The sequence below is a fragment of the Pelobates fuscus genome, chromosome 5 (genome assembly GCF_036172605.1).
Source record: "Pelobates fuscus isolate aPelFus1 chromosome 5, aPelFus1.pri, whole genome shotgun sequence".
NCBI classification, from domain to species: Eukaryota; Metazoa; Chordata; class Amphibia; order Anura; family Pelobatidae; genus Pelobates; species Pelobates fuscus.
The window spans coordinates 222651173-222674959 of record NC_086321.1 but is presented as its reverse complement, the minus strand read 5'-3'; the positions used below and the strand labels follow the sequence as shown (position 1 = coordinate 222674959).

Sequence of the window (23787 nt, the reverse complement as noted above, 5' to 3'; positions counted from 1 at the left end):
GTTGAGGGCCCTGCTCAATGAGCTTATAGGAATGGGGTATAGTGACACAAAAGGTATAAGGAGGGGTAATGAAATAGGTTGCTAGAAAAGTATTCACTGAGAACTTAGGTTATTTTTGACAGTTGCAGGAGATGCGTAATGGGGGGTAAGCCGGGAGAATGAAAACCTGCTAAGGTTAAATGATATGCTTTCCTGAAGAAGTGTGTTTTCAAAGATTTTTTGATTGAGTGAAAACTGGGTGAGCATCTAACAACTGAGAAGGGAAGGGAGTTCCACAGAAAAGGTGCAGCCCTAGAGAAATCTTGGAGGCGAGCATCAGATGTGGGAGTACAGACAGAGGATAGACGTAGGTCTTTGGCAGAGCGCAGGGGCCTTAACGGGACATACTTGTGTATTAGGGAGGATAGGTAGGTTAGAGCAGCATTATGTAGGGATTCAAAACAAGAATCTTAAATTGAGCCCTATATCTAATTGGAAGCCAATGGAGGGAGTGACATAGGGGGGTGGCGTGGGAGGTGCGGCCGGACAGGAAAATGAGCCTCGCCACCACATTCATTATAGATTGCAGCGGTGCAATCTTGAAACACGTAACACCAAGAAGGGGGTTGCAGTAGTCAAGACAAGAAAGAGCAACGGCATGGACCAGCACCTTAGTCGCGTCTGGTGTTAAATAGGGGCGGGTGGAAGCGGCAGGATTTGGCGATCGACTGGACTTGAGGGGTGAAGGAGAGGTCGGAGTCAAAAAGAACGCCTAGGCAGCAAGCCTGCAATGTAGAGGTGAAAGTGATGTCGTTGACTTGGAGTGAGGGAGACACTGGAGTATTAACACTTGAGGGTGGAAAGACCAGAAGTTCTGTTTTGGGCAGGTTGAGTTTAAGGAAAGTGAGCAGCCATCCAGTTGGAAATCGCGGAGAGGCAGTCCGAGACATAACTCAAGATGGGTGGAGAGAGGACAGGTAGATTTGTGTGTCATCTGCATATAAATGATAATGGAAGCCAAAGGAGCTGATGAATTTACCAAGGGAAGCAGTATAGATGGAGAACAGTAGGGGACCAAGGACAGAACCTTGGGAAACACCAACAGAGGGGTTGGGGAGTTGCGTGCTTACAATGTTAGTGCATGCTGTTGTGTTTTTATTTTATTTATTTTTTTTCTCTTTCCCAAGTTTCAAAATAGAATTTTGTCACTCACCATCTATGCAACAGAGAATATACTTCTAAGTTGTATGTGAGAGAGTCTATAATGACTACATTTATTGTACACGTCACCTTTCATTTACTCTAAAACTACCGTATTTATTCGAGTATAACGCGCACATGTGTATAACGCGCATCCCTAATTTTAGATTAAAAATCGGTACAAAATTTTGCGCGTTATACTCGAATAAATACGGTAAATGAATAAAAACAGAGTATACTTGGTCCCCTTGGCCTGTTCTCAAACCAGTCCTTAAAAAGCAATTATGTGTTACCTTTTATTTGCCCCAAGCGAATAATTATTTAGCAGCTCCATCAATGGCTTAATAGCATTGGCCACTAATTTTAAGTCTTTGTGCACCCTCCACTGAGTTTATATCTCACAGTTAGGATAAAAGTTATCTTTAAATATTGGGCTACTTTCTAGTTTACGTGAATGGTTACAGTAAATACTGAATATGGTTTAACTTAAATGTAGTATATAATAGTATATGATGCATCAAGGCTTATTAGCTTTTTTTTATACTTTCATTATCCACGTTTTAACTTTTTAACAGTAGTATGCGTTCTTCCCTTCACCTGATATTTGTGCTATCCGCTCTGGGGTCCAGATTAGGTGTGCGGGTGGACCAATGTTTCCCGTTTTAGGGTATCTGCCTGTTGCTGCTATGGTTGAGGGATGGGGTTGGTAGCTGAGTGGGATTTTTGATATCTGGGCAGTGATATGTAGTAGGTGATGACTTTGGTGACCTTGGGAGGCTCTGTTCATTTGGCGCCGTCTTGGTGAGAAAGATCTGAATGTGCAGTGTAGTTTAGTTGTGTGGAGTGGTAACTGGTGGGGATTAATATCTCTAACAGAGGAGAGGAAGGGAGGACTGAGAGGGGTAGAGTGGAACAAGTTGTCAGAATTAGTGGAGTATATGGCCAGGTACTAGGTTGGAATTGGGAACTCGAAGAGCCAGGGGTCCCATATTTTGTCACAGTGTTTGGTTGTGTTGTGGATTAGGGCTGAAAGACTGTCTGGCCTTGTTTTTTTTTTTTTTTTTGTTTGTTTGTTTTTTAAGTCCCCCATGGTCGGTACTGTGGCTGCGCCCAAGTGTGTCGCGACGGATCTCCTGGTCGCTAGTGCTAGATTGGCCAGTAATTTATTTTGTGCCTGGGGTATTTCCCTCACGGGTTTGGAGTGCAGCCACAGCCAGTGGTCCCTAGGGATGGTCGTGTGTATGATTTTAGAGACTAGGGTTGTTACTTTAGTCCATAGTTGGGCTATTTAGTGGCATTCCCACCAAAGGTGATCGTACGTCCCTTTGTGTCCGCAGCCCTTCCAGCACAGGTCGAAGGTGGACATACCCAGTGACTTTTTAATGTATCTCTTTTCCCAGATGGCACTGTTGAGGTTTGAATGGACTTGCGTTTATCTCGCATGCAAGGGTTTTAACTTAAAAGGTTTTTCATAACATGATTCAGCTTGATAGCTCCATATTCCTGCATACTCTGCCTGTATGTTTACCATAACGACCTGCACAAAAATCTTACATGCACTGTCAGACAGGAAGCTGTACATCATCCTTGCTGACTAGACAAGGTAATCAAGTACTGAGGTGATGAGAATTTACAGGATTGTGTGTGCTCCAGAAGATAGAGGCCTCTTACCAATGAAGATATTGTATTTATTTAGAGCTTTTTCTCTTTTATTAGGTTATCAGTTTAAAAAAAAAAAGTTCATTTTAGAGATACGGAATTGGTTCATTTTATTTGTGACTGTCTGTTATTGCTACTGTTTTGTCACATTAGGAAGAGTTGATGCTTTTGTCATGATACGCAATAGAATTTAATATTTAATCCTCAAATTTAGCTTTTAGCAATTTAAATTATTGAATAAGATTAGGCCCTTCATTTTGCCCATGTCAACTTTAGTTGTCACTTAATTTTGTGGTAACAATATACTTTATTAAAATTATTTAAAATACTTTATTTCTAAAAATGAAAATTGTTATTAATTGGGTCTGATTGCAGAAGGTTAAAATGCACCGTAATGTATTTTGTTTATTTTCAGGATATTCAGAAACGTTGCATTCTTCTAGAATCTCACTGGAAAGAACTGGTTAACAAGCAGAAACTTCTAGATAAAAGAGATAATGAACTGAGACAGAGGAAAAAAGAAATACTGGATGTGAGAGCAAAAAAACGGCAACTCGAACAAAGAATTAGTACTAGAGTTGACAGGTGAGATGCTTACTAGATTATGGTTTACTAGAAAGTAAAACTGAACAAAATATTGAATTTACATATTACCTTCTATACAAAAGCAACTTCCTGCTTGTAAATAATAGAGCTGTTCCACTGTGAGTTACTTTTATATGAACTTCTCTAGCAACGTGCACACAGTTTAACCCCTTAAGGACACATGACATGTGTGACATGCTGAGTCACAATTTTCAAACTTATTTGTCAGCAAGCTTACATAAAATCAACTTGTCTTCAAAAGACTAAATATTTAAACTAGATTTTATGAAGTTAAACAATAAAATGGACACCAAATATCTTCACAATCCATTATTGTAAAGTGCATATAATTAGCATATGTACATAACATAAAGTGCATGAATAAATTCAAACTCTATAGAACAAAGTGCTTATATGTGCAATCACTTGTAAAGGTAAAATACAATATTATTTATAAAAGTGCCAATTTTTATACCAATTTGTCAAGTCTTCTGGAATCAGCCACTTGTATAATTTATCAAAAGCAAAAAAGAAAATAAACAATAGTGCAGATACCGTATTTTTCGCTCCATAAGACGCACCTCACCATAAGACGCACCTAGTTTTTAGAGGAAGAAACCCAGAAAAAAAATATTCTGAACAAACTGTCCCATAGTGTTTCTTACTATGGGACAGTTTGTACAGAATATTTTTTTTCTTCCCTGTCCCATAGTGTCCCCCCCTCCCATAGTCTTCTCCTCTCTCCCATAGTCTTCACTCACCCCCTCCCCATAGTCTTCACCCACCCCCTCCCCATAGTCTTCACCCACCCCCTCCCCATAGACTTCATCCACCCCCTCCCCATAGACTTCATCCACCCCCTCCCCATAGACTTCATCCACCCCCTCCCCATAGACTTCATCCACCCCCTCCCCATAGACTTCATCCCCCCCCTCCCCATAGACTTCATCCTCCCCCCCATAGACTTCATCCTCCCCCCCATAGACTTCATCCTCCCCCCCATAGACTTCATCCCCCCCCCATAGACTTCATCCCCCCCCATAGACTTCATCCCCCTCCCCATATTCTTCTCTCCCATACTGTCCCCCTCCCCTTGTCCCATAATTACTTACCTGTCTTGCAGCGTTGGCCGGCAGCACAGGGCGCACCGCGGTAGTGGAACTTGAATTTCATGTTCCGGTTTCCGGCGGGACTTAAAGGAAGTGCGCACTCAGCTTGTGCACACTTCCTTTCAGTCCCGCCGGAAACCGGAACATGAAATTCAAGTTCCACTACCGCGGTGCGCCCTGTGCTGCCGGCCAACGCTGCAAGACAGGTAAGTAAAGCTTCATATTCGCTCCATAAGACGCACAGACATTTCCCCTCACTTTTGAGGGGGAAAAAAGTGCGTCTTATGGAGCGAAAAATACGGTAGTCTTAAAAACATACGTAAAATAAACACCTATAGACTTCTAAAATGCCAACTCAAATTTTACAGAGTCTTTGGGATGGCTCTGTTTTATAGGCACTGGTGTATCTTTCATATGACTTCCTTCTTCTTTACATTGACTTGTAATCCTCTATCTTTTTCCCCAATATGGGCTGGTATCATAGAAGAAAAAGAAATGTATGTATTGTAATAAATTTGTATATATGTATTTCACACTCGCGTGCATCGAAGCCTTTTTACATTGGCTCACTTTAACCCTTAAGGATTGAGGCAGTTGTACAAGTTGTGATCAAAACAAAAAGTAAACAAAACTTTGAATGTGCGCTACATGTCTATTCAATCAGAATTCCCTTCTTTCATATTAAAGGGGCACTATAGTCACCCAGACCACATCAGCTCAATGAAGTGGTCGGGGTGCCAGGTCCCTCTAGGGTTAACCCTGCCTGCTGTAAACATAGCAGTTTCAGAGAAACTGCCATGTTTACATTTGGGGTTAAGCCAGCCTCTAGTGGCTGTTTTGGTGTGTAGATCATGCTCCTGCAGTCTATCTGCTCAATACTCTGTCATGTTCTCTGAGTGGTGTGTTATTTTCCTGCCTTTAAAGTGCCTAGCAATTTTTGCTTGGCTTATGGAGACAGGACAGAGGTGTTCTTGTTTCTGATTTATCTACATTTTTTGATTTAGCTTCATAGGGCTATGTTCCTGCATACTCTGCCTGTATGTTTACCCTAACTACCTTTACTCTGTTTTAGCTTTAGTTTGGAGTAAAACAAGGCTTTAGTAAAACAAGGCTTTAGTAAACTAGGCATTTTCTTCCTGTTCAGTTAATGCATGCACAGTTCCCAGGTTGTAAACTTTTTGATATTTTAGTTGCAGTTGCACAAAAATCTTACAAGCACTGTCAGACAGGAAGCTGTACATCATCCTTGCTGACTAGACAATGTAGTTAAGTACTGAGAAGGAGATAGGGTGATGGGAATTTACAGGATTTTGTGTGCTGCAGAAGACAGAGGCCTCTTACCAATGAAGCTATTGTATGTATTTTTCTCTTTCATTATGGTGTTTTGGTGCCATCTACTGGTCGCTTTTGCATACTAATAATGATTTCATGGAAGCTGCTGTATATCATGGTCACCTTGTGGAGGATGGAACACTCAGATGTTCTCATTGCTGTTTAACCCCTTAAGGACCAAACTTCTGGAATAAAAGGGAATCATGACGTGTCACACACGTCATGTGTCCTTAAGGGGTTAAGGTAGTATACCTGCCTAGAGTGCACTAAAACATTTCTCTGGGCTGTATGTTCTGCATTCCAAACATTAAAGGGACACTATAGTCACCAGAACAACTACAGCTTATTGGATTTGTTTTTGTGAGTAGAATCATTACCTTCAGGCCTTTTGCTGTAAACACTGTCTTTTCAGAGAACATGCAGTGTTTACATCACAGCCTAGTGGTAACTTCACTGGCCACTCCTCAGATGGCTGTTAGAGATCCTTCCTTGGGTCATGACTGCCTAAAATGCATCCAAACATTCAGTATCTCCTCCCTCTGCATGCAGACACTGAACTTTCCGCATAGAGATTCATTGATTCAATTCATCTCTATGAGGAGATGCTGATTGGCCAGGGCTGTGTTTGAATCATGCTGGCTCTGCCCCTGCTCTGCCTCCTTGTCAGTCTCAGCCAATCCTATGGGGAAGCATTGTGATTGGATCAGGCTACCACTTCTGATGTCAGCAGACTGCTTATTTGTTTTGAGGGAAATAGCATGCAGAGCTACAGCTTCAGGCTTGAATACAGTAAGATTTTGCTATATTTATGGAGGCATGAGGGGCTCAGGGGGGCTAGATGGTGGTTCATAGGAAGGCTATTTTATGCCCTGTATCTTGTGCGCATCTTGGCAAATCTTACATGGATGTCACTACTGCTGTAAAGGTATTTTGGTTATTTTATTTTACAACTTAAAGGGACACTATAGTCACGCAGACCACTTCAGCTCAATGAAGTGGTCTGGGTGCCAGGTCCCTCAGGTTTTAACCCTTCAGATGCGAACATAGCAGTTTCAGATAAACTGCTATGTTTACATTTGGGGTTAAGCCAGTCTCTAGTGGCTGTCTTCCGGACAGCCACTAGAGGTGCATCTGCGACGCTGGAGGCATATTATGCCTCCATTGCACAGAGCGTCCATAGGAAAGCATTAAGAGATGCTTTCCTATGGACACTTTGAATGCGTGCGCGGCACTTGATGCGCATTTGGCTCCGCTGACGTTGGCGGGGGAGGAGAGGTCAACGGCGCTGGAATAAGGTAAGCTGCTGAAGGGGATTTAATCCCTTCAGCGCCACGGGAGGGGGACCTTGAGGGTGGGGGCACCCTCAGGGCACTATAGTGTGGAAAACTGCTTTGTTTTCCTGACACTATACTGATCCTTTAACATTTAAACAATAAGTCCGAATACTTAGAGCTGGATAAAAATGTCTGATTTACCCTCTCTTTCTTTTCAGTATAGTGAGGTATGCCCAGGGTATGCTATTCCCTTGTCAGTTCTTCCTGCCCCCCTCCCCCTCCCCCCCCCCCCCCCCCCCACACACACTCAATTTTTATGGAGTCCTTGTGTCACAATCTTGGCCTTTGTCTAAGACAAAATAATCATGGATATGTATTTTGCTTTTTCACTATTATTAAGGTATTTTAAGTCTGCATTGTCCCTAGGCAATTTGGAATATGCTGAGTTTACTTCTTTACAATTCCTGCTGGTAACAACGCTTGGGAGGTTGTTGACCAAAAGGCAGTACCACTGCTGATAACACATTAACTCTTATTAACTTGAACAACTTCTGCAATATGGAAGGGTGCATTATCCTGCTGAAAGAGGCCAATGCCATCAGGGAACACCATTGCCATGAAGGGGTGTACGTAGTCTGCAACAATCTCTAAGTAGGTGGTACATGCCAAAGTAACACCCACCTGAATCCCAGGGCCCAAGGTCCCAGCAGAACATTGCCTAGAGCATAACTCAACCTCCACCAGCCTGCCTTCTTCCCATAGTGCAACCTGTTGCCATCTCTTCCCCATGTAAACAACGCACATGTACCCTGCCATCCACTTGATCTAAAAGAAAACTGGATTCATTGGACCAGGCAGCTTCCAATGCTTTATGCTCCATTGTCCAGTTGGGTCATTCACATCCCCACTGAAGGTGCTTTCAGCAGTGCACAGGGGTCATTATGGGACTGGTCTACGGATACTCAGCCTCATACACAACAGACTGCGATGCCCTGTGGCCAGCATTACGTTTTTCAGCAATTTGAGCTAAAGGTTCTGTGTGATCGGACCAGATGGGCTTGCCTTCACACTCCATTTACATCAATGAGCCTTGGGCGCCCATTACACGGATGCCGGTTCACTGGTTGTCCTTCCTTGCTGCACCACCTTTGGTAGGTACTAACCATTGAATACCAGGAACACCCCACTGGACTTGCCATTTTGGAGATGCTTTGATCCAATTGTCTAGCCATCACTATTTGGTATTGATGAATGGTATTTACTTCACCTATCAATGGTTTTAATCAGTAAAATTATGTTTGTGTGTGTATATATATATATTTTTATTAATCGAACATGTACTCTGTATGATGTTAGAATGTCTTACCTTCTCTTTTATAGTTTAAAGGAGTTGGAGCAAGAGAATATGGATTTAGAATCTGCAGAACAGCAAGCCAATGCCAAGATTAAAGAAATCAGTGTCCAGAAAGCCAGACTTGTTAATGAACTAACACAATTAATTAAGGTAAATGTTGCTATTCATATACCATTATATACAAAATACATTCCTTTTGATACACCGGTATAGAATAACTAATGTAACTATAGCCTACGATTGTTAATTTCAGCATTAAATATGCTAAGATTTGGTTATTTGTGCAGTATACAGCAAATCAATTGCTAACAGAAGATTGCGACTGTAGAATGAGAATCAAGTAATTTGGTTTGTTAGTGCATGAGCTGTAGTACCTTTTTAAATCTTCAGCATCACGGGTTTTATTCTCCGCAATCTTGATTCAAACACAAATTCTTTTGATGCTAATGAGACTAGTAATCCTGACTTCACTTAAAATAACATGTCTATCTCCATGTTCTTCCTGGTAACTTACTTTTTAAATAATCAATTCGGCCCATGTACAGTTTTAATAATAATGTCTGATTCTTTCGACTTGATATATGTGTTTTTCTAGTAGCTTTTTTTTCTGTGGCTTATAACACAGCTACAACCATGTTTCACAGCTACATTAGGTTAATACCCTTATGGTGCATTAATTGGAAACAATGTGAACACTGTTAATGGTAATGACTGTGTATTTGGTTGGTTTGTCCAAATCTCAAATTCCATAATTACATTTCTTTAATTTGTATTTTTATCTCCAGAGCTGTACATTGCGTAGTATTGAAAAGGTGGACTTGGCCCTTCAAAGCACTGCTGTGTTATCAGAGAAGAATAAACTTGATTCAGAGTACAAAGAGGCTATATCACAGCTCAAGGACCTGGATGTAAGCAAATAAGCATTCCTCACAATAATAGTATTGGGTCCTCTAAATATGTCTGCAGAATTTCTCCATGAATGAATTTAACCGCTCTAGGAATCTAGTGATTACTTAAATGGTTACTCCAACCACTATGGCCACTTCAGTGATTGGAAGTGGTCATGGTGGTAGGAGTCAGTATTGTACCATTTGAAACAATGCAGATGCCATAGAATGTTCTTTAATTATATGCTGTTTTTCAAAAGAACTATTCAGATTTGATTTTGTAATAGTTATTGTTTTGTTATTATAAACATTACGTTACATATTGTTCATATTTTCTGTCTTCAAGAATCAATTTATGCATGCTGATGAGATGAAGCGAAGTTTACTAGACAATTGCAAAGAACTGTTAAGAAAAGCAAGACAGGCTTGTAACTTGGGGGCAAATCAGGATGTCCCACAAGATTTCCAGACGGTAAGTATTTGCGTACACCTCATATTTAAATTGTATTAACATACCTATCTTTTGATTTTGGTAAAATCCTATGATTAGGAATCTACTAATTTCTATGTATAAAGCATCTACCAGCAATGCAGTTGTTACTTTTGTGCAAAGTGAACGTGAAAATGATAAAATTTATATTGCGTGATGTAGTACAGAACTGTACAGCCAGCAACTTCCCTCTGTACAAAAGATAAGGCAGCCTCATACAATTGTTTGTCATCTTTGACCTAGTCAGTGAGGTGGGGCTGATACTCTTCTAGGTATTGTTAGCATGTGGTCCTAAATGAGCTAAAGCTTGTTTGCAACCTTAACCCCTTAAGGACCAAACTTCTGGAATAAAAGGGAATCATGACATGTCACACACGTCATGTGTCCTTAAGGGGTTAAAGGTAAATTATAGACACAAAGACTACATTATCTCAATGAAATGTTCTGGGTGCCATGTGTCCCCAGTTTTTACCCTGCAGATCAGCATTTTTTTCATTGCATGGTTTAGGTACCTGTAATAGCTATCACTTTGAAATGTCTGAGGAAGCACCTCTAGCAGCTATCTGCGTAAAACTCTGACCATCTGACTAGCGCAGTGCAGTGTTTGGCGTGCATGTGCACTACTTTCCTATGATCTTGATGATCTTAGCCAAGGAGTGAGAACCAGCCATGGAGACCAGAGTTAAATAAAGTTAAATAAAGAGTGGACGATGCTTCCATATTCCATGTTCTATCTAAATCCAGCAACTACATGACTAGATACAAATTGAATGTATATTTGACTGATTTTAGGTTAAGGTACCCTCTTGATTATGGACGATATTAGTTTAAATTTGAAATTTGCATATCGTAATTGTGGATAAGAGGGGAAGTTTATTTTAAAATTTATACTAAAACCTGCTGTCTGGTTAACATCTAGATGTCTTGTTAATGATCTACCCGCAGGTTCGGTTCAGAACTGTTATTCAGGGGAATTGTTCCTGTTTGGCAAACACTTCAAGATTGTAATTTTTAGGTGACAATTTCTGGCCAGCCTGTTTAAAATCACAAGTCGTTCATCAATTTGTGGCAGCATTTGCCAAATTGCACTGTATGTCTAGAAATCTGGCTGGCCCACATGTTTTACCACATCCTCAGATACTATTTTACGGTTTCATCTTTAGGTTGCCGTTGGTTACTACCCCAATCCTCCTTAATCTACTCCTATAGAGGACATTTTCAATTACCAAGTTTATAGTCCTTATTAGCGGAGGGTACTGACTTTCAGAGATCTCCGGCCTCTAAGCCATAGGCTAGTGGTCCTGCGAGGCCAACACTCATCCTCCTACTCGGAGGTATACGCCCATCGGTCCAACGCATAGTTATCCGCCTTGCATGGTTGCATAGAGAGGGCCTCACCTGTCACATCCATACTATCTTCTTCAATTGTCACCGCGAGTCTGATACACCACCACAACGTTCGGTGAAAATACTCTGTTTAACTTCAGTATGGCTTGGAGTAGACTCGATACGGAGTTATTCTGCAGACGTTTTGCAGGCCTCAGGACTCCTGCTTGTGCAGTTTGCACATCCCCGTCACACGCAACAAATGTACGCCCTAACACAGCAGAAGCTTCTTGGGGCCACGCAGTTTCTTACACACCTGCAAAATCTGGTACGGTAGTTCATGATATGCTGGGTAGGGACATTGGTTTTTGGGGCAAGTTCCAAATGTGCAATAATTTTAAGGCGGGTACTTGCGGTTTCTGTGCTTGCAGGTTATTGCAGGTATTAATGTTATGTGTTTTGCTGAACTATTTATGGTACCAACCCTCACAATCTTCTCTTTTAGTGGTTATTGCAGGGGTTTCACGATGGTATCATACACATGCCATATGATACGCTGGAATGCAATAATTTGCAGGCAACGCTAGTAGATCCAGAATCAGTGGATAATTGATAAAGACTAAGTTGGAACAGGGAATTGTTTTTGGGCCTTTTAGGTCCCCCCCCTTTTTACTTCTTCGGGAAGAAATCCTATTGGTATAGTCACTGGTAAATCTTCACATAAATACTGATTGATCGTTGACCTATCGGCACCACATTCCTCCACGGTTCCTAGTCTTAACCCTCCCGTACCCTCTGAAGGTTTCTTATTGCAATGTTCCACCATGGAAAATGCCATCTGTGCCTTCTTGAAACTGGGGCGTGGGCATGACTCAATAAATCTGATATTGTCATATGTGTTCAAACTATTTCCCATTCACCCTCACTTTGGCATCTGCACGGTATTAAGAGGCAGGGTTTATATTATTTTCTCCCGGTGTATGTTCAGTTCCAAGATAGCCCCAAGATATTCGATATTTTGCTGAAACCTTGTGCTGGTTGCTACTTGTTGTATACACATAATTGAAGACCACTTCCAACCCCCTTGCGGTCTCACAGTAGCAATCGGTCTTGTTTTAATCCCTGGGTATACCGGTCTCCACTAAAAGGACAGAAGGTCCAGACATGGTTATACATTTTCTGGATATTCAACTAGACTCAGTCAACATGCAGTCTGGTCTTCTTCGTGGAAAGATTGAGCACAGCCTCTCAAGTAATTACCTATACTTGCAGTTAGGTTCTTGCACCCGTAAAGAACTACAGTCTATGCTTGGTTCGCTCAATTTTGCCATGAGGATCACCCCACAAGGTAGATCCTTTACTTTCCAACTACTCTGTTTGTTCCCTGACCTTCCCTCAGACAATACCCGCATCACGTTAAACCCGCAAGCGATGGCTGACTTACTGATGTGGCGCACTTTTCTCTCGACATGGTAGGGGAAAGCAATGTTTATTCCCCAATCTCCGACAATTCCCCGACATTCTGGACAGATGCTGCGGCCAATTCGAGTTTCACAGCCATCTGTGGCAATCAATTGCTCTGGGATCCTGGGACTAATGAAATCAAGTCCCTAACAAGTTTTCCAAAACATCGGTCTTATTCGAGCCTTACCAAATAGTGGTGGCAGCAATTATCTGGGGTCCTGGCTGGGCACGTCACTCGGACAGATGCTTCTCAGACAACCTCACTGTCTGCCACATGGTAAACAAAGACCAGCATCATTTTGGTTGTTATGAGGTTTTGAGGAGACTCACTTGGGTGGCGGACAACTATCCATTTTCCTCACTTATATTCATATCCCTCCATAGCCCTCCATTCCGAGACATATTAAATGTTTTATTATCAAACGTACTGAATCTTATCCACTTAGCACTCGTGGTTTACACTAGGAAATCATACGATAGGGCTTTATATCAAATTCATAGCCAATTTTTTTAATTCATGAAATGTTTGCTACAGAGAATTTATTGGAGTTTACGTCCTTTTGCCACCTTAAGTTAAAAAATTATCATAGAACACTATCAAACTCTACCTAACATTCAACATCACATGCTGAAACAACACCCTAACAAAACATGAGTCCTATCATCCCACCAAATTAAACCTTACTGAAAGGAATACAAAATCTGACACATTACCCTCTAAAAGACTATCCATTCCATAGCAAACTTTTCCAATCAGTATCTGATTTATTAGTCATGTCATCTTTTGAACCTGTCACCGATACGGTAATTAAAACTGCAATATATCTAACTTTTTACAGATTCCTACGACCAAGAGTTCACCTCTATTTAATGTACTTCCACATATTACCTTTAAACTTTAAATATCCATAAATCTATAGATCACTACATCCTTTCACTTCCCTACTCTAAACCAGCCAGATGGCACGCCTGGTTAACCTGACTTATCCAAGTAATTTTAAAGTATTGTAGAACAAATACATTTTGTATGATACACTTATTTTTATCCTCTTTATTACAGGCTTACTGCATTGTCGGTTCCAACACACTACAACCGACTGGTATTATTAACTATGATGTTTATTACTAGTTATGTGTTATCTAACCATTACAGCAATATTGTCCCAACCACAAATTTAAGGCGGGGCCTGTAGTTGTGGGAGGGGCTTAGGTCCCCTTTTTAAGGGCCTTCAATCCTCTCTCACATAACGTTATTGGTCTGCGAGTTGCCCCTCCCACCACTCCATCTTTTCATATCACTCTCTAAGGTAGGCCCTCTTTATTAAAGGCCTACTGCATTGTCGGTTCTGGCACACCACAAACGACTGGTGTTTTTAACTATGATGTTTATTACTAATTATGTGTTATCTAACCATTGCGGCAATATTCCTCCGACCACAAATATATATGTGTGTGTATATATATGTATATGTGTGTGTGTGTATATATATATATATATATATATATATATATATATATATATATCTCCTTTAAATTTATCATATTGCTCGAAGTTAAAATGCAATATGTGATTTAGATGCACATTGCTCCTTTAATAGCGACCTGTTTTGTACTTACTAGCATACCGATTAACCAGTGTTGTTAGTTTTGTTACAACATGTTTTGATACTTTTGTATATTGAGTTTGCAAAGATAGATCTAGTTGGATTTTCTGTACAACTCTGTTTCTTCTCAACAGTGGGTCTTGGGTACTCTATCCTTATCTGGTTCTCTCGCTTTATCCAGTCCTGAATAGGCATGTTCTCTGTGTTGGGAGTTGCACCCCTTGGTCATTTAGCCTCAGCAGGTGCTCTTTTACATTATTTGTTTGAACTCACAGTATATTAATAGTCCACTTATTGAGATGAGCTCTTGACAAAGGCGCATGCTAGCGCCAAAACGCGCGTTGAGCGTTACCGACTCTAATTTAACTTAGACTGTCCTACTGAGGACTATTACTTATACCTGAGCGTTACTGACCGAGCGCTTGAGCGTTACCGATTCTAATTTAACTTAGACTGTCCTATTGAGGACTACCACTTATACCTGAGCGTTACTGACCGAGCGCTATCGACTTTAATCTAATTTAGATTGTCCTATTTAGGACCATTACTTTGTTCCTAACTAAGGATTATAGATTTCTTTTAAACTATTCCACACTGTCCTACTTAGGACTACAGTGTAGCCTATCACAGGGTCGCTGAGACTTAATAGTTTGGATAATTGGATTGGGGGTTTCTGAATGGTGGGGGAATCTTTTTAGGGCTTGCTCTATACGTATATTTGCTTGTTGGACACTGGGTTTGAAGGGGTTATTTTACTAATATCCTCACTACATCATTCTCCTAAGTATACCTACAATAGACAAGTCTCTAGTTTCCTCCCCCCCTTACCTTGCCACCGACTGTTTTGTATATCAGATGGGGATTTAACGTAAGAGTTTTCCCGTTATATTACTTGTGTAAAGGCCATCTATTTACATTTAGTGACCTTCCAGAGTATTTGGGAACTAGGTCTGATAGGTCCAGAGTTACGTGTCTTTTTAACCTGGACATCTGGCTGGTGTTTTAAAGGGTGTTAAGAGGTGTATGGGCTTAATTTATGATCGTTTCCCTATGCGATTCTATCTGCCGTCCACTCTCGATTTTCCCCTCATATTCTATGACACCTAGCTTGTATTTTGAGACCACTTGGAATATTTAAACTAGGGAGACTGTGTCATTTTCTGACCACAGTGCAAGTTCGGTGTACACTGCTCCCTCCAGATTCCTCTACGTTCTCCACAATACACTATCGTCAACGTTGGCAATACCCTCTACACCCCCAATGCTATATGGGAGTGCATCTACCTAATACTGTACATGACTCATAGATACTGTATTCACTTATAAGCCGTCTAAACAGTTGCAAATACTATCTATATTACGAGTATGTTTCAGTTTATCTAGACTTCCTACTCCTCCCATCTCGGCACTGTATATACTAATTTTTAATCTCTTCTCTATTCCCTCAAGAGGGACTAATAAAGATTTATATCACTGTACATAGTTCGTTCTATGCTCCCATTCACAGCACTTTTTTGCTATACACTGACGGAGCAGACATATCTAGGGTTTAGAAGTTGAACATGGATGTACTGAAACAGTGCACTCTATTTCAACTTCCTCTTTAGCCTGTGAAGAAATATAGTCCACAGTTTCAAAAAGTGATGATTGATGGGCTTTCGAAACAATTCCTTCAGTGGGACAATGGATTTGACTGGCAGTTTAATCTTCAATACTGCAGTCAGGAATCTGGCAACGTCCATGTCAAAAGCCCATTTGTGATCGGTGAGGTCCAAAAGCGCAAAGACATGTACCTTAAATGATCACTATAGGGTCAGGAACACAAACCTGTATTCCTGACCCTATAGGGTTAAAAGTACCATCTAGCCACCCTGGTCCCCTCATGCCTCCCTAAATATAGTAAAATCTTACTTGTATTCAAGCCTGAAGCTGCTGGTTTTGTCCCTGTTTCCTTTAGACCTGCCTGCTGACATCAGCAGAAGTGGTAGCCTGATCCAATCACAATGCTTCCCCATAGGATTGGCTGAGACTGACAAGGAGGCAGATCAGGGGCAGAGCCAGCACAATTCAAACACAGCCCTGGCCAATCAGCATCTCTTCATAGAGATGAATTGAATCAATAAATCTCTATGAGGAAAGTTCAGTGTCTGCATGCAGAGAGAGGAGACACTGAATGTTTGGATGCATTTTAGGCTGCCATGACCCAGGAAGGATCTCTACCACTAGGCTGTAATGTAAACACTGCATTTTCTCTGAAAAGACAGTGTTTACAGCAAAAAGCCTGCAGGTAATAATTCTACTCACCAGAACAAATTCAATAAGCTGTAGTTGTTCTGGTGACTATAGTGTCCCTTTAAGTATTATAGCTGAGACCCTTATCAAGGCCCAATTGTAGGAATTCCAAAACTTCTTTAGTAGAAGAGCTATAATTCTCGATTTATTTTCTTAATAGGTGGCCGAATTAGATTTCTGGCCTTTAGGAGGGTATCAATCAGAGCAGAAAAGAAACCATTGTCTTTAAGCCTTTCCCTTTTAATTTACATGCCTTCAGGTTGAGGGAGGGATGGATCTGGATGAAGCACTGGATCCTGATGATGGAGGGATGGAATTTGTGGGAGATCTAATGGAAATTCCTTGCAAACTGTCAGAAGTAGGGGAACCATGGTCTGCAAGGCCAATACGGAGCTATCTTGACTATAGCGACTTTCCTGCCACAACCTTCTCAGAAGAGGAAAGATGAGTGGAGTTGGTGGAAATGCATAACCCTGGTTGAACTGCCATCAGCATGATGGGGCATCTCTTCCTGCAGCTTGGGAATCAGAAAAAAACAATAATAGGCGCTCACTATAGTACAATTGATTATTTGGTGAGGGCTGCGGTACAAAATACAAGGATTCACAAAACCTTGTGAGATAAGATTAAAAAAAAGTGGATGGCGTATACAGCACCCAAGATTTATACGTACAAAGCTCTTCAGGGGGTACAATACTTTGAACCTCAGAATAATAGAAAAAGACAATAATGGTGCAGTACAATATGGTAAAGTACAGATTATATAAATAGCTATATGGGAACCACTCACATTTGATTGAGCTATCTAAGAGCTCTGCTGTATTTCGCGTGGACAGTATAATCCCTGCCTAAGGATATGTGGTGGTATAGGTAGTGCTGGTGCTCCAGATGAAATGCAGGTATGCGTGGTATATATGGAGACAAGAAAAGCAAGAAAACTCCAATGGTATAGTCAGTACTAATAAATAGAATTAAAAATAAGTAATGTACTTACATTTGATAGAGCAAGACTTGCTCTTCTTAAAACAGCATGGGTGATATAATCCCCACCTATGGATATACTGGTACCAGGTAGCAAACAAAAAAACAAATAGTTTATATAAAAAAGTAACTAGTTATTTAACAAAAAGATAAAAACAATCTAAAATTAGGTATAAATGTCCCACTTGACGCGTTTCGCCTGTTCAAAGGCTTTTTCTGTGTGTGTGTGATGTAGATTAATTTAGAAATAAACAAATATGTTTAAATGTCTCTGTTCCTGTCCAAATCTGAGATGATTAAATTGCGTATACGCAGAAGTAAGCTCACACTGACACATGGAGTTCAGGTTAAAAGCACTTCAGAAAATTTAATGGCATCTAGTTGGAAAACCGTTATGCAGACCTTTTTAAAGGCAAAATGACATCATCATTGAATATCAGATAATAACAAATAAACATCATTAATTGGATTAAATGTTATGTGACTATATCAGTGTCCACCCATCAATTTTATTAATTGGCTCAGGGGTTTGAGTGACTAGCTAGGTGTCCTCCCACCGGGAGGTGGTATTGTTCTGGACAAGGGTGTGGACAGAAGGCTCAGGCGCCATTTTTCCCAGCATGAGTTTTACTCGGTGGAAAGGGGGGCTTGAGCGTCATTTTACACAGTCAGTGATGTCAGGTCTTGTGGTCAGGTGCAAGGTTCTTTTATGAATAGAACATTTCATTAGTACAGTGTTCTCATGGCCTTGGCTCTGGCCTTGGTTATACTTTGTTGCATGTTACAGGAGATTCAATAATTCCGGAGTCAGCTATGTCTTTATAGAAAATACAGTCTCTGTTCATTGTATTAAATGTACTGGGAAATTCTGTCATGTAATGTAGTTTAAGATGGAGAATCTGTCAGGTAATGAGGACAAAATGGAGGGTTTTTCACAGTGTGAGGTTAAAATGGAGTTAGTACAATAATTCAGTACAAGTTCAATAAAGATTTTTAATAATTCTACATCATGTGTGTATCTCTATCTCTATCTCTCAGCATTGTGCCAAAATAGGATTGTGATGTTCCATAGCGCGCCGATTGTGCATGTTGCCATATTCTTCTTGTGTTATTTTATACTGCCGTTGCTTTGTATCGTTGTATTTGTGTGTACATGAGCTATTATATTGTATATGTTCACGATTAGTTTGTCGTATCGTGTATGATACATATGAATGTGGGCTGTGTATGGGGGCTGCTTGTGGAATTGTGTGTGTGGATGGATTTGTTACATTGTGTGTTTGGTAGTGTGTGTGTATGCGTGGGGCTGTTTAGGGTATTGTATGTAAGAGTCTGCATGTGGGGTTGTGTGCATGTATGTGGATTGTCAGTGGTGTTAAATTTGGGAGGATTGTGTGTTGGCTCTTCGTATTATTTGTATGAGGGGAGGGTTATTCTGCATCTACGTGTATATCTAGTAGTGTGGGTGGCTTCCCTGGCTTTCAGTGGGTACAAGGCTGGCCAGGTACAGGTCAAGGACAGGAGCTCTCTCAGGACTTTGGAAAGTGTTCGAGGTGCGGTGCTGAGACCTAAAAGAAGGGCTCTGAATTCAAAATGTCCTTTCTCTATGGCAAACCAAAAAAAAAAATCTTGATGTTGAGAGGCAATGGGATTATGGAAAAAAGTGTTCTGTAAGTCTATAGACATGACCCATTGCCCTGAGAAGACAGCTTTTATGTACTGCAGGGATTCCTTCTTGAATATGAATGAAATCCACACATTCTTTCTGTATATGATACCTTTACAATAACCTCTTCTTTCTGAAGGGATGGGTTGAATCTCTGTAAAGCTTCTCTCGTGTCTTTGTCCCCTGCCTATTTTCTCTTTTGGAAACTGCGATATGGAGGGGTTCTGCAGAATTCTTGTAGATATTCTGTAAATGATATTTAGCTCTTGTCAAAGCCACTGAAATCGTTTCACTTGTCTATTTTCCGTGCTTCCAATGAGTTCAACAGAGAATCGCCTTTTTTGTTTTATTTTTTTTATAAATCTTTATTTTCAGTGCAAAATGTACGAGTTTCACAAACTTGTGCCGTAGAGGCTATGATAAATTAGCAACACTGTAATCAAGTTACGAGAAAAAAAAAAACTTTAGCAAGGTACATTAAACACATTTTTAGTTATAGCAGGACTGTCGGGTTGTATCGGCATGTGATCGTATGGTAATAAAAGTGGGTATGTCGCTCTATAGTCAGTAGCACCACTAGCGTAACCTGTTAGTGTTGGTTGGTAGTGGATGTTGGGTCTATTGACTTCTATTGACTCCGACTTCTATCTGGAGGGATACTCAGGGAATATGCCCTATGAGTGGCTAGGCTAATTGCGTATGTCCATGGCTTAATTGTGTAGGTGTTACGCTGTGTGGTGCCTCGCTAGGCTAGGTCTAATAGTGAGCGGTCTAGTTGCACAGTACACGTCCGTTCAGGAGTAGTGTCAGCTAGTGCGAGTCTATAGATGTCAATGTTGGGCCATGTAGTGGTGGTCCGCCTGTGCTGTCCAGCGGAGTCCCTGTATGTGTGTGTCGTTTGTATGTGCAGAGCCATTTAGGTCTTGTGTGGGCTCTGTTGCAAGCAGTTCCCCTGTGACCCTGGGGTTGGGGGGGGGGGGGAGGGAAGAGGTGTTATAGTAAAAGAGTCCCGGAGTGTGTGTAACCGCGTGGCGGTTGGTGATAGGACAGTTCGTCTTGGGTATTAGGGCCAACTGTTGAACTAGAAATGTCCCATTGTCCCCGGCCGGGGTAGGTAGGAGTTGATGTTGATTCAGGTCGTATCGTCGCGTGGTCCTCTGAGGTCTGATGCCCCTCCGCTTCTCGCTGTCCTCTGTCCGAGGCTGGGGGTGGTGGTCAAGCCTTGGGTCTGTAGTCCCAGAGTCGTTAGTAGTGCCGGTCCCTCAGTGGGGTCTGATATTTTATAATGTGTCCCTTCTTTAGTTATCCACAGGGTCTTTGGCGTCGCCCACCTGTAGTTAATGCCTGCTTCCTGGAGGGTGGTTGTGATTGGTCTCATCATGAGTGTTTCTCTGCTTAAGTCCTGAAATAGGGAGAGTTGACAATTCTCGAACTTGTAGGGGGTCCGTCCCCGAAATGCCGCCATTAGTCCCATTTTATCAGTCATGGTACAACAGCGTAGGATGAGGTCTCGTGGTGCTGACGTGTGAGCACGGGGCGATTTTGCTATTCTGTATATGCCATCAAAGACAAACTGCTTGGCCCCCTTGTGCGGTAGGACTGTCGCCACAAGGCGCCTGACGAAATGGGACAGCTCTTCTAGTTGTATGTTCTCTGGGACTCCCCTTATTTTTACGTTTTTTCTCCTGCCTCTGTCGTCTAGAATATTTAGTTGCCTGGCCATTGAGGCTTGTGTTGATTGCAGATTCAACATTGTTTCCCTCATGGTGTGAAAGTCCTGTTTCAGGTCTGTCAGGCCTGTTTCAGTTGCCTGTGTGCGGGCTGTCACTGAGTGTACTTCCGTGGTGAGTGCTGCTAGATCAGCCTCCCACATTCGTTTCAGGTTATTTTGCAGGCCGGTGAGCATTTCCTGTATGTCATTTTTAGAGGCAGGTGTGTGGCCCCCTGCCGTCGGTAGTGCTATCGGGGAGTGAGTGTTGGAGGGGAGCATATCAGGGTGGTCCCCTGCCCTCAATGTTGCCTCCGGAGGATGAGCATTGGAGGGCATAGTGTCCGCGTGGGCTCCCTCCGTTGAGGAGGCAGGTGATGGCTCGCGGGGCGCCGGAGTCATTGGGGAAGAGGAGGATTGCAGCATGAGGCTGATATCTCGCTGCATTTTCGGGTTGAGAGGAGGTTGCTTTTGCGACCTTCGCCCCATTTCACTTGCCTCTGTTTGTCCGTGGCAGTCCGGCGTGTATCGCGGATCGTATCCCCAGGCGAGCTCTGCCGGTTGTCCGCACGCAAGGTAGGCCTTGGTGCCTCGTTTTCGGGGTTCACTGCCCGGGGTGGAAAAGAAGGGCATCTGTGTGTTCAGCAGATTACGCTGGAGCTGCCTCGCTTGTCAGGGGCCGTGTATCTCGCAGGATGCTTTGGATTTTTAGCCGATTAGAATGTTTTTTCTCCGGAGCTCTGAGAGATGGCGTCCTCTCCGTTCAGGCTCCAAGCTCCGCCCCCGCCTTTTTTGTTTTATTAATCAATTTTAAACATGGATTCCTTGGAGTTGCAAAGCCAATGAACCTCTTATGGACATTAGCTTCGTTGTTTACATTGCCCCCTAGGGACACCTCCAAGTGGCCACGCCTCATATGGCCACTGAAAGTGCTTCCTGGGTCAGTGCTGCACAGTAGGCTGCACTGTCGTTTAGCGTCTGCACTTTCCACGTGGAGGCGTTGAATATTTCTCATAGGAATGCATTGATTTACTGCATCTCTAAAAGGAGGTGCTGATTGGCCAAAAGGGTGTTTGGCCCTGCCCGCCTCCTTGCTGATTTCAGCCAAGCCAATGCTTTCCCTATGGTGATGTCACCAGGTAGGCGGATCGGGGGCGGGGTCAGCGTTGGCGGATCTTCGCTGCACTGGAAATAAGTTGTCTTAACATTTTAGGGGGGGGGGGGGGTTACACTATAGAGTCAGGAATACATGTTTGTGTTCCTGACCCTATAGTGTTCCTTTAAGGAATGTGAATTAATATTCCCTTACTATAGAAATGGATGAATAAATTGTTGCCAACTAGGGAGGCGGGTTTGTAAGGGGGCTACCCACAGACCATTTAAATGGACATTATAGGCAGCTAAACAACTTAATGTCTTTGAAGTGGTCTGGATGCACAGCCCCTGTAATCTTAATCCTGCAATGTAAAACATTGCAGTTTTTGAGAAACTGCAATGTTTACATTGCAAAGTTAAGACTGAATCTACTGGCTGTTTACCATATAGCCACTAGGGGAAGGCCTAATGTGCAGTACTCGCCGTGCATGCGCAGTAGGTCCCTCCAAAGGCTGACATCGGTGGAGGAAGAGCAGAACCCAGTGCAAAGAGACTCCGCACTGGAATCTGGTAATTCTTTATTTATTTATTTTTACTGGGCGGTGCAAGGGTTAAATTGGCATTATAGTTTTCCTTTAACATTTTATCTGTTTGTCCTCATTTGCTCAGAGAAGATTGATTTCTGAGTGAATACATTTGTGATGTTTGATTCAGTGCTGCCAAACTCATGCCAGGCATGTTTTATCATTGCTTTGTACTCTGTATTTATGTTTGGCCTTTCCCTTTGAATAAAGCACTTTCCTAGTGAAAGATGGTTTGTTCATAAGCTGAGGTTGTTTCTGTTTTATTATTGCTAATTTGCACTTACAGAGATTTTTTTTTTTCTTATTTTGAGCACTTTTTTCCCTTAAATTAAAAATAACTGCATGCTCCAAAATGTGCTAGCTTCTTCGACTTCTCAGAACGTGGTGTTACATTGTTCTCTTCAGTCACTACTAATTTTGAATTTATTCAGTGTGTTTCTATTTGACCCTAATTATCAGACACTTTTTCTTTTCTCCTTCATAGGCTTTCCAGGCTCTTCCTAATACACTGGATGAAATAGATGCTGTGCTAAACGAGGAACGATCCAGAGCCTCTTGCTTCACAAGCTTTAATGCTTCAGTAGGTTGTCTTTTTTTTTTTTTTTTGGATTGTAGTTGCCCTCCCACGCTGTATTAGAGCTCTTGGTAATAATAAGCTAGACAGCAGGAACAATATGCTTTAAATGCCAGAATTTGACTCTATTAGAATTTTAAGTAGAGTCTTTAAACAAGAACAGAACATACTGTTCTCATTTTTTTTCCTCACCAAAAATACTGTGCTTAACCTGACAAATGTCATTTGGTTGCGTTGCCATGTGTAATTTCCATCCTACTTTTGCTTTTAAGAAGCATCCAAAAATAATGCAAGTAGCATGTATTTAAATGTTTTGCTGGTTTCCAGTTCATTCTAAGATGCAGTGTTTTTTTTTTTTGTTTTTTTTTTATTTAGGTTGTTGCAGAGTACAACAAACGAACAGAAGAAATAAAACAGTTGACAGTAGAACTTGACCAGAAAAGAAATGAGTTGGATGACTATAAGCAGAATATTTCACAGGTAGATACACTGTGTGGTCAAATACAAAAAATAGATTACCGCGCCTAGAACATAATAAAGCCCATAGGTGAAATAACATGTAAATCCTATAAACGTACTTTATGTCTATAGGCTCTTTGTCTCTTATACAGTGTGTGATATCTC

General features: G+C 41.6%; 1 protein-coding gene across 2 annotated transcripts in view; it reads left to right on the top strand.

Annotated features, from left to right (window-relative positions):
• SMC5 (structural maintenance of chromosomes 5) overlaps positions 1-23787 on the top strand; it is a 79905-nt gene that overhangs the window by 42651 nt on the left and 13467 nt on the right. For both annotated transcript variants that reach the window (XM_063455050.1, XM_063455051.1), the window contains 6 exons: positions 3254-3423; positions 8519-8642; positions 9278-9400; positions 9726-9851; positions 23074-23169; positions 23539-23643. In XM_063455050.1, the coding sequence (XP_063311120.1) occupies positions 3254-3423; positions 8519-8642; positions 9278-9400; positions 9726-9851; positions 23074-23169; positions 23539-23643 (744 nt within the window). The remainder of the gene's footprint in view (positions 1-3253; positions 3424-8518; positions 8643-9277; positions 9401-9725; positions 9852-23073; positions 23170-23538; positions 23644-23787) is intronic.